Source organism: Nuphar pumila, chromosome 16 (assembly GCF_984573655.1).
Source record: "Nuphar pumila chromosome 16, dmNupPumi1.hap1.1, whole genome shotgun sequence".
NCBI lineage: Eukaryota > Viridiplantae > Streptophyta > Magnoliopsida > Nymphaeales > Nymphaeaceae > Nuphar > Nuphar pumila.
In genome coordinates, this window is record NC_143264.1 from 7,959,835 (window position 1) to 7,971,678 (window position 11,844).

At 36.7% G+C, this 11,844-nt stretch overlaps 1 protein-coding gene across 4 annotated transcripts in view; it reads left to right on the forward strand.

The window, feature by feature from the left end:
• LOC149812846 (Putative thiol-disulfide oxidoreductase DCC) overlaps nt 1-851 on the forward strand; it is a 33,804-nt gene extending 32,953 nt beyond the window's left edge. For all 4 annotated transcript variants that reach the window (XM_089991624.1, XM_089991627.1, XM_089991625.1 and 1 more), the window contains one exon: nt 382-851. In XM_089991624.1, the coding sequence (XP_089847750.1) occupies nt 382-417 (36 nt within the window). In that variant the 3' untranslated portion in view covers nt 418-851. The remainder of the gene's footprint in view (nt 1-381) is intronic.
• The last annotated feature ends 10,993 nt before the right edge of the window (nt 852-11,844 follow it).

An 11,844-nucleotide genomic window follows, 5' to 3' on the forward strand; every position in this document is an offset into this window, starting at 1 on the left:
GATTCTCTCATTTGCACTGAACCAAACAGCTGAAGGATGAAAATTCACTTACTATAAAGACCATCCAATTGTTTCATAATTATTTATCATGGTCAGATTGATGCTTCTGCTTGTACACATTTTTTGTTCAGTCTTCTACTGCTAGAAATGCTTTTCTTCTCCCGCTTCGTCACAGAACTAGGATTAAAGGTTAACAGGATGTTAGTAGTCTGACTGAGTTATCTAGTTAGTCATTTTCTGACGAAGGGTATTGATTCTAGATCTATTTCAGTCCAACTATTAGATAATTTTACAAAAAGAATGATTTTCTCCTGATTTATTCTGTTGCTGTTATTGATATAATATACCTCATGCATGACCATCTCTGGCCACTCTTTGCAGGTTGATGAGTGTAAGAATAATACGTGCAGAATGTGAAATTATGTATAATGCAACAATTTACATATTCATGACTGCATGATTCCCAACCATATGAATGAGAACAAATCTTACTGGAGCTGAAACAAGGAAGATGCAACAACAAATAAAACAAGGGCTTGTGCAGGTGGGTTATGGTATCGACATTTCTCTACATTAGCAGTAATGTAGCTCTTGCGAGGGCTGTCCTAGCATACAAGTCTGTGGATTTTGTCTGTACCACATACATGTCTTATATGACTGTTCTGTTTCTTTTTCTGGGCTTGCCCATATTATTATTATTATGTAAGATGTGTAGGTTCTTTTGGAAGAAAAGGTAAAGATGTTGGCAGACTTTTTATTGATGACTGTAACTTGTTGGGTTGCATACCTGAAAATCCCTCTTATCCTCTATTTTGAATAATAAAGAACACGCTGGCCTACACCAGCAGGCACAGGCACACTCTCACATGTCTGAACTCAGATGCAACACTGGCAATTCATTTATCATGCTTGGACACTGCGCAGAGCACAATTGTGATATTGGATAGAAACATGCAAATGAATAGATGGAGATCTAGAGTCACATACTTGGTATGTTCCTCTAGCCTCTTTTTTGCATGAACTTGGTTGGGAACTGCAGTGAGGTGCAGTCATTCAAAGTGCATCAAATGCATGCTATAATGCACAAGGGTATGAATGCACTCTGTTCTCCCGTTCTGCTGAACGTATGGATCACAAAGGACAAACTTCTTGCAATGTGGATGTTACTGCTAAAAGTTGTGATGCGTTCACTTCGTGTTCTGATAATGAATTCTTCATCTATTAGACTTTCCCATTCATCACTGCTGTGAAGATAATATTTTCCATTGCTGTCGGCTCATCATCCATACGGGTTACTCCCTCCCTCAATGCCAAGTTTCTCCTGATGAGCTCTTGCTATTGAGTCTTCTTGATCAGACATTCTCCCTTGTCTTGCCAAATGTACTCCTACTCCCCAGACTTGCAATGAACTCACAGTTCACAAACTGGTCTCTGGATATTGGAGAGCACAATAGTGGCTTTCTGCAAGTGTAGCCTCAGTTGAATTCCAGCCATCTGTTGTATCAGGAATCTGTCAGCTGCTTCACTTTCCATAATCTCCCTCTGTTCAGCCTCGTCCACCACCTTCCTTCCCCTGCATTCTACATTCTCTGAGAACCCAGTTGGCAGCATTGTTCACCATGCGGTTTGGATCACCCAGAGAAATGGCCTAGTCGATGCTTCCAATGCCATTGCGAACAAGGGTTGTCTTTCCTCTGGTAATCCCACTTCGAGCTCTGACAGTCCGTCCAGTCGCATCTTTCCTTGGCTAACCTTTTTGTCAGCCATGTTAGCTCCACGTGACCTTTTTCAATGGCCCAAAAGGGCACTCAATCAGTTCTCATCTTTCTTTGGCCAACTTTTGAGGCACCCATGCTAGCTCCATATGAGACCTTTTTTTCTATGGCTTAAAGGGGCACTTATCAGTCCATTCAGCCCCTTTCTATTGTGCTTTGCCACCGATGCTATGGTGGTCCCATGTGCCTTTATTCATTTATACCAGAAACCTGGGAAGGAATGATTTGTTTTTGCGTCTCCTCTTTCTAAATAAGCAGAATAGGCTCACCATCACTTGCAGCCCTTTCCTCTGCCAGGCACTTCAAAGAAATGAGAACAAGCAGCGACATTTGTTGCACTGGTGTATGTCCCAGGAAGGATCTATTTCTATCTATGTTAGCTAGCAGGGGTGGGCTACATGGTGTTTAGCTGAGAGGCTAACCCATCTCCCAAATGTGACATAAATCACTGAAACAGTGTCTGCTTCACCAACCAACAAATACCACTGTCATCTTCTTTCCATATGAATAAGATTGTGCTTGATGAGCCTTGTTAGTGGCCCTACATGGCATAGACATGAAGACTGAGAAAGCATAGGGTCCTAAAAGGGATGGAAGGTTGTTGATGTCCTTGATTTTCCTCTGGAAATGAGTTCAATGGGATCCACTGCCGAGATTATTACCGTTGCAAGATGCCTAACCAAAGCTTTGAACATGAAGAGCCTGGAAGTTGTATTCCCAACTAACCATGGTAGGTGGGCTGAGTTTATCATTGATAGATAAGATAAGTATCTCACAATCCCTTCTATAAGGTGCATCTTTATGGAATAGAAAAACCACTAGCTGGCTTTGTCTTTCTTAAATTCATACAATTTGCACAACCAATCATAAATTCGAGAAAGCTCTTCGGTGTTGCATGAAACCTCACCAATTTCACGAACTTTCAATGTTCCTAAAGTTGCATTTGCAAAACTTGGTCAGGTTATCAACTTAAAGCCTCATAGAAACACTCAAGTACATGAACTTGGTCTTCATGTTTCAAGCAATACCAAGGTTCTGACTCTACAATCGCAAAGACTCAAGAGAAGAATAGAAGAAGCTAGAGAAGAGGAAGAAAACCAAAAGGGTTTCATTAGCCTTAGAAATGAGAGAATACAACGTATATTAGGGATCGACCCCTTTACACATGAAGGCAAAAATACCCCTTTAAAGAATGTCATATACAAAGGAATATAGAAGAGGGGTAGTATACATATAACTATACTATGAAATATTATACATAACTCTTAACACTTCTCTTCAAACTTAGGATGTTGCTAGATGAATCATTTCAAGTTTGAAAAAGAAATTATTGAAATGTAAAGGAGCTAAGCTCTTAGTGAACACATTTGCAATCTAATCCTTAGATCTCACATGATCTAGTGCAATAATCCCATCCTCATAGCTCTTATGGTATAGTGACAATCTATTTCAATATGCTTAATTCGCTCGTGAAATTCTGGATTCCTTGCTATATAAATAACACTCATATTGTCACAATACAAAGGAGTCTGATCAATAATGGAAACCCCCAACTCACTCAATAGCCACCTTATCTAGATGACCTCAACTGTAACTTGAGCCATTGCCCCATAATCTATATCTGCTATAAACATGTTTACTATTCATTGTTTCTTGCTTTTTCACGAGATTAGGAAGTTATCAAGAAAGATACAAAATCCGGTAATAGACAGTTGGTCCCGAGTAGAGCATCTAAAGTCAGCATTATAAAAACTTTCAAATTTGTGAAAACAGATGAAAAAAACATTCCATAATGCATTGTGAGATATGAATCGACCCAAGAGAATTCATAAACTGACTAACCACATAAACTGCATATGTAATATCTGGTCTAGATATTGTCAAGTATATTAAGCTCCCAACTATATATATATATATCATTGGACCTTCTAATTTTACACCATTAGAGACTCAATTTTATGTTGCTTTGATAAGCGAATTAACTTTCTGTCTCATTTGCCAATTTTGCCTTTACTACCAAATCAGTTGCATACTATGTTGGGACAAATACATTCTCTTTTTTTGAGTAATCAATCTCCAAACCAACAAGATATTTTAAATGTCCCAAATCTTTCATAAAGAAAATGCTAGCTAATGTTTTATTGATATCATCTACCTTTTGTATATCATTTCCTTTAATGATCATATCATTGACAGAAGGGAGCAGTACACACTTCCCTCTCCTAAAGGAAGTAAAAGAGCAGTGGTTCACACATAACTATATTATGAAATACTATGCATAACTCTTGACATCATACCATCAATGCCAGAAATGAGGCCTCTCTGTGCAAAATCGGGGATAACCTTGACAATGTTATAGGTGGCACACATTGCTGGCCAAAATCCAGCAGAACTCGACAACATTGTGCAAGATTGATTGCCCAAGGTGCCAGTAAAACAAGGCTCAAGTTGGTGATGCCTTCTTTATGACTGAAGCTTCAATGTAGTTGCTCGAGATGTGGATACATGATACTCTCAAAGGCATGAGAGATTGCTAAGAAATCAGAAAGTTGGTCATCCCTGATGCCCTCAGAAATGGACATAAATACAATCTATTATCACCTTCATTGGTGTCACTTCATGGTAGTTTAGTGCATGAACTGGTGGGGATTGATGACAATTGGTTGGAAGCCTAAAGTATTCAAGGCTGATGCTACTTGAACCATGGGAAGGACACGGTCTTGTGCATGTTTTGGATTCACTTGTCCACTTCATGTAGAGGCAAGTAGTATATAACACCATCCTTGGCCTACCTTATATAGGAACTACATGATCCAATTGGGAACTTGTGATCTCTTCATGCCACACCTAAATTATGTATGTGCAATATCGGATCTGGTCCCATGCAGTTGTTGGCAGATTATCCAGAGATGTTTCTTCAGATGTACGTGAATCAACATAGAGATAATCTTCACTTTGGATGCATATATTTTTTTAGAAAAACTTTCATTTAGGGGCAACTTTTTGCCCTTAATTTCAAATATAAGCTTCACTTTTTTTAAATTCCAAAAAATGGGCCAAACTGTTTTTAAAAACAGTCCAATAGGGACCTCAGGTCAATATCTATCATCTTGGAAAACATGACTCCCTTTTGATTTCTTGTGTTGTCCTTTGAAAATTGAAAAGCACCATCATAGGAAAGGGGGATTATCAGTGATGCCCTTCAGTGGCGTACCCAGCAAAAGCGACTTCTACTGGCGAACGCATGGCGTGCTCCAAAGAAAATACTTTTACTGGTGAATAGAGAGGTTGCACCAGTAAAGATTGTTTCTGGCGGTCTTTGTGCGCCAGTAAAACACAGATTTCCTGTAAGTTAACTCACTCATATTGATATAAAAATGTAAAAGTAAACAGTTTGAACTGTTAATGATGAAGGCCACAATTGTAATTTGGTTTGTGATTTAACACGAGGTAAAAGACAATAATAAATGCAGGCCCTTATTTGGCAGTTTCTAGAAAAACAAAGTCATATTTGGATTTTCAGAAATGTGAGATCCATATTTAGAATAAAGGGCAAAATGGTAGAGTGAAACACAGTTACCAAGAAACGAAATGGATAGGGAAGCGACGCCTGAAGCAGAAGCAGGAAGAGAGTGTTGCGAAGTAATATGAAGCAGAAAATGAGATTCTTTTTTGAAGCAATTGTAGAAGTTTGAAAAGGCAAAAAAAGAAAGGAAGGAGAAATGATGGTGAAACAATTAAGAAGCTAGAACGAAGTGAGTGGGAAATGAGAGGACAATGAAATAAATAAATAATGACATGAAAAACACAAAAAGCAAGAGAGACATGAGATAGAAGCAAGGGAAAAGCGTGTGGGAAGTGAAAGGAAATAAGTGGGAAACCAAAAAGATACATGAGGAAATGAGTGGAAAGCGTGCTTTCCCCAAAATGAGAAGAGAGTAAAAAGTGACTCTTCTCGCTTTGGAAGTATGCTTTCCCCCCTTAAGAAGGCGCTTTCTGATACTATGGAACGAAGAAAACCAAAGATGTCATGCCCTTCTATTAGCACTTTTTCCCTGAAATCTCCCTTGGATTATCTAAGAAAAGATTCATTTGTTTTTAAAGATCACCATGGCTGACATGACTTTAAACGTAAAGCTGATGCCATGATAAAATTCAAAAATATATTTTGAGTTCACTTTAGATATGTAAAGAGCCTTTTTTGTATGTTGCTTTCACGTACACATCAGCTTTTTTGAAATCTTATCATCAGGGAATCTAGCCCTCCCATCAAGACTCGTTCATAATGTGCCAAGCAGTACTGCGCGAGGAAGGACTCCTTTCCCATGGCCTGCAATCGCAAGTCTAGGAAGCGATCAATTTTCATATGAAAATGAACACTTTCTCATGTAAATGTGAACCTTAATAGGATCTATTTTCTCAAGTCGGCATGAGAAAATGGATCATGATCAAAGTCAATTTCATGGAATTAGAAGCTGCACACAAGGCAATTGTTCTGTGGCACCGGTTTTCGGGTTTGGTATCAGGTCTGGGCCCAGGTCTAATCGGGTCCAATATAAGAAAAACCACACCTGAACCTGCTAAGAACTACATGAACCAGACCCGGTAAAACCATGTTTTTTTTTTTTTATCATTTTTTCATTGAAAAATTATGGGTCTTAATCGGAACTAAAGTCGGGTCCGAGTCTGGTATAAAATTTCACAAAGCATACCCGGGTCCATGTATTAATCGGACCTTCAAGTTCAGACTCAGGTCTTATTATCTATCACCATACCCGAATCCTTTAGGGATTGGTTCGGGTCGGGTCCAGGTAAACCAGGCCCGTTGACACCCCTAGGCACCATTGAATTGAATCCGAATTCTTTTTACCATTCAAGCACACATAATCAAACAATCAAAGCTCCACTTTTGTGTGTCTAGTGCGCGCAGAAACGAGTTGAGCTTAGGTTGGAGCCTTGCCCATTCACAACTGAGGGGCATAAAGGGATTTAAAACCTGCAAAATTTTAAAAGAAAAAAATAAAGTAATTATGTTATAGTCTTTGCATTAACCAACCCTTTCGTTGTGCATGTGGAAATTAAGGACCTAGAAAAAGACCCTCCAAGGTGGTTGGGGTAGTAGGGTGAGGGCCTTAGCCGCTAGGCAGGCGACCCAGTATGGGCTGAGTTTCACCGGTTTCTATAACCCATTTTCCTCATTCTTTATAGAACGATATCATATGAATGAGGTTTAACCATTATTACATTGGTCACATATCCAAACAGTAGAAGTGAACTGGAAGTACTATTTTTGAACTTTATCATGATAAAAGTTTCACAATTAGATTAGGTTATTCGGGACATTGGGCGGCCTCAGAAACTGGATTTTGAAAACCACAATATTTCAAAAATATTACCACTTTCGTCATGGTATTAAGTTAATTAACATGACAAAAATCTTCTTAATTTATTTAACAGCTTTTTCCTAGTATAAGCATTTTTATATTATATTTTAATGTTTGCTTATATTTTTATAACGATTTCTCAAAATGCAATTTTTTTTTTTTTATATATTGCATGAGTTTCCTTAAGACGGGCCCACATGTGATGCACCAATTTAGCCCAAGTTTCAGCTAGACCAAACATTAGACTCAGAAGTGGTTTGACCCATTTAAGACACATTTGTTGTGAAATTAACTTGGTCCCAGCTCCATTCTACTTTGTGTACCCAATACTAAGGGGGCATAAAGGGATTTAAAACCTGTAAATTTTTAAAAGAAAATAAATAAATTTTTAAGGATTGTGAGCTTGGTGGAGCATTGGTTCATAGATCGCTGCATCGGGAAGCTGCCCCAACTTTTTTCCACCACGCTATTGACGTGTGGAACAATGGTTCCATTACACACTACGTACGCCTTGAATGTAAGTCCAATCTTATTGGCAAGTGTTTCAATGGTCCTTATTTTCTTATCATCAGCTCCCTTGAAACCTTATCATCATGGAATCTAGCTGGAAATTATTTTTAAAATTTAAATTTTTTTTTTGCTTGTTTGTTTGTGTGGAAAATATTTTCAATCTTGCATATGTCTCATATTTGATTTCATATTCCAAGTAAATCCAAGCAAGGTTGTTGAAAAATATAAGTCCAATTCATCCCATAACACATACATAGTCCACGCATTAAAATCAGTCATACAAACATAAACTATAAAAATTTAACATTCACTCTTATAGTCATAGCTTCCCAGCAGTGTTTTTTTTAAATCAAGCTACTCTAAGACGACGATATTCTCACTAAAGCATGTCTGCAATTCATAAACGATGAACTTTGTTGCTTCTTTGCTTGACACTTCGGGAGATGACTTAAGTTTCTTTAATAGGATGATGACTTAGGTTTCTTGTGACATCATCTGGTTCAAACTGGTCAGCATTTGGGTTTTGTTCAAAAATAAAATTGTGAAGAATGCACGCTATAATTGATATACATACTTCGTTGACGCGTTTTAAGCATATGAAAATGAGCTTTCAATAAACCAAATGTGTGCTCAACAATAATTCTCAATGATGCATTGAATATTTCTTTCTTCATTTTGGGTGGATCATGATTTGTGTATTCTTGCAAAATGGTAATAAAGTTTCAGTTATATTAGGATAATATGCATCTACAAGGTAGTGCTTTTTTATACATATAAAAACAATCAATATACCAATGAAAACATTTAACAAATTTTTTTTAGATTTGAAAATATACCTTGAAGTACTTGGAGTGGGTCATCTCTTTTATCAACTGCATCATACAAAATTCTTGAATCAGATGCTGAACCCTCCTATCTAACCAATACATAGTGAAACTTTATATCAAAGTCTATTGTAACCATCATATTTTTTGCGCGTTGATTCTTTTGATTGTAAAATCATGCTTGTTCTTTTATTGGTATACACACATGTATATGAGTCTTGTCAATGGCATCAATACAATCCTGCAAAACAAGAATATTATTGTAAACCTACAATTACTATGAATTAATGTCTTATGAAGAAAATTATTATGAATTACACACAAATTGTTTACCTTGAAATATGAGTAGAAACGATGGTTGCCACTTATTTTTGGTAGAATTCTAGTGCATGGCATTCAAATATTGTTATATCTATATATGCTAATAGTTTCACCAAAAATGTTCAATTTTGTTCATTAGGTCTTAATGTTAACAACAAAATGACAACTTGTTCTTCAACCATTACATATTATCGATCACATAACAAACTCTTTGTTTTGTAATATATTACATAATTCTTGAAATCTATCATGCTCCATGTATAGTAAATCAATCCCGTACAACATCCACTCTCTTATGAATGAAATCATGTATAACACTTTTCATATAATATTTTTGGTAGTATTTCACAAGGAGTATCATAATCCATAATAATATAAGTATAATATTTTTCTTGATGAGAGAAAACATAATTTTTCATCAAACATAAAATAAATCAAGTTCGCATGTTGAAAAAAGAGTGTATAAACATTTTAAAGATTATAGTTAAGAAACCATGTATAGATTGAATTGCATTAATCATGACATACATATCATATGAGTTGTCAAAAACTTACGCATATAAAAAATATACGATAAATATTTTTCATGACCACCTTAGCCAGTAAATTTAATTTGCTTTGTGTCATCATGTCGACAGCATAAAACTCATCGGCCTAGACCCCTTCTCTGGAAACATATACGAGATGTTAGCTGGTGCAGAGGAGGATGCCCATGACAATAAAACTTTGACTGCCTGCCTAGCGGCTTAGGATCCCAACCTACTATGCCAACCTCTTTGCAGGTTTTTTTCTTGGTTTTTAATTTCCACATGCACAGCGAAAGGATTGGTTGATGCAAAGACTATAACATGGATTGAAACCATAATGGGTCCAGCTCCAGTTTTTTTTCCACCATGCTATTAACTTGTTAGAAGCTTATGATAAATCTAAAGGCTATATCTCAAGAAATTCATATGAAACAAGATTTAGGTCACAATTGTAATTTGGCTTCTGGTTTAACATGAGGTAAAAAACAATAATAAATACAGGCCCTTATTTGACAGTTTCCAGAAAAAACAATCATATTTGGATTTTCAGAAATGTGAGATCCATATTTAGAATAAAGGGCAAAATGGTAGAGTGAGTTAGCTTTGGTCGAAGCTGGGGTTAGGCAGACCCCTACCAGAAGAACAGCCGCCCCCATGTGACAGAGGGGTTCGATCTTGGGCCTTCAGCTGGACACAGGACCCTGCTTACCATGTGGGGTACTAGCTTGGTGGTAAAAATAAAAAATTATATTTCTCGATCTGAGTACAATGATCCAATAGTTGATTCTAAGCAAATGGATCATACCAAATGCATTTGCAAGGTTATATTTATAAAAAACCTATGAAAATCTTGGTTCATAAGGAGTGGAGTAGAGCGTAGGGACTCATCATAGCTATACAAGTAACTCAAATAAATCCCCCAAAATTTTTGAAGTTGAACATATTTAAATTTTAGTTCATTATTATATACCTTAATTAGTCATGTATCATCTTGTGGTTCATACCGCAGGCACAACTTAACACCAAAAGAACATTTAGGTTTGAGCTTGTTCAGAAGTGACCCAAAAGTCAAGCTCCATCTTTCAATGCTACCAGTTGTACAAAGTAAGGGGTATCCATGGAATTAACAAAAAAGTGAAGGCAAATTTGGTGAGAAAATTTTTATAACGAATATAAGCTTTGAAAACTTATTTTCCGGGCTTGCAGAAATCACTTCACATTTCCCTTGGTTACAATGAAAACAATTCTTAAGAAATAAAATTAATAGAAAATATGTGTTTCAGTTCTTGAGCATTTAGTCATTTCCCCCTTTTTAAACAGGAATTTTTCAATACAGCAAACGTAATCATATCCACAGCTATAGAAAAAATATATCTTCTAAATTTTTGCCCTTAATTCCAAATATAGCCTCAAATTTTTGAAATTTAATAAAATGGGCCAAACTTTTTTCTGAAAACAATCAAATAGAGAACTCAGGTCAATATTTATCATTTTTGAAAACGTGACTCCCTTTTGGTTTGTTGGAAAATTGAAAAGTACCACTATAGGAAAAGGGAAGTGAGATCCTTCAGTGGTGTTGCCGCAGGAAGAGACTTCTACCGACGAACTAGCAGCGTTCACCAAACAAAATACTTTTACTGGCCAATATAAAGGTTGCACCAGTAAAGATCATTTCTAGCGATATTAATTTGCGATTTTCTGTATCCTCAAAAAAAGAAGTAAAGGTAGAGTTTGAACCGTTAATGATGAAGGTCACAATTATAATTTGGCTTGTCATTTAACATGAGGTAAAGGACAGTAATAAATACAAGCTCTTATTTTACAGTTTCTAGAAAAACAGAGATGTGAGATCCATATTTAGAATTAAGGGCAAATGGTTGGCCCCTAAATGAAATTTTACCTAATTTTTTAAGAGTGAGAGTGTTGGGCCAAAGATTTTTGCTCATGAGATGCTAAGATCTAAAATCTTTAGGATATCCGATTGCCTTAGATCACAACCTTATAGAATGAATCACAGTTGCCACACAGCGAAATGGATAGGGGAAGCGATGTGTGAAGCAGAAACGAGAAGCGAGTATTACTCAATTTCCACGTACACAAGGAAAGGGTTGGTTGGTGGTCTTTTTCTAGGTCTTTTTTCCACAACGTTATTATGGGAAAACAATGCAATTATACACTTCTTGTGTGAATGCAAGTCCAATCTTATCAGCAATGAGTGTTTCAACCCCCTTGGAACCTTATCTTCATGCAATTCAGACCTTAATTTTGGTGTTGTGGTCCATCTGATACCTCTCACTCATAGTGAGGAGTCCTTGAGTCCCATCTTCATACAATCCAGACCTTAATTATCGTGTTGTGTTCTCCCTTGAAACCTTATCATCATGCAATCCAGACCTCAATTATCACCATAAAAAAGTATCTACTTGAAAATATGGGTGGTACTTTTGTCTATGTTTCAACCCTATTGTAAAGGCTATATATATCAGTGTGATTAGGCTTTATT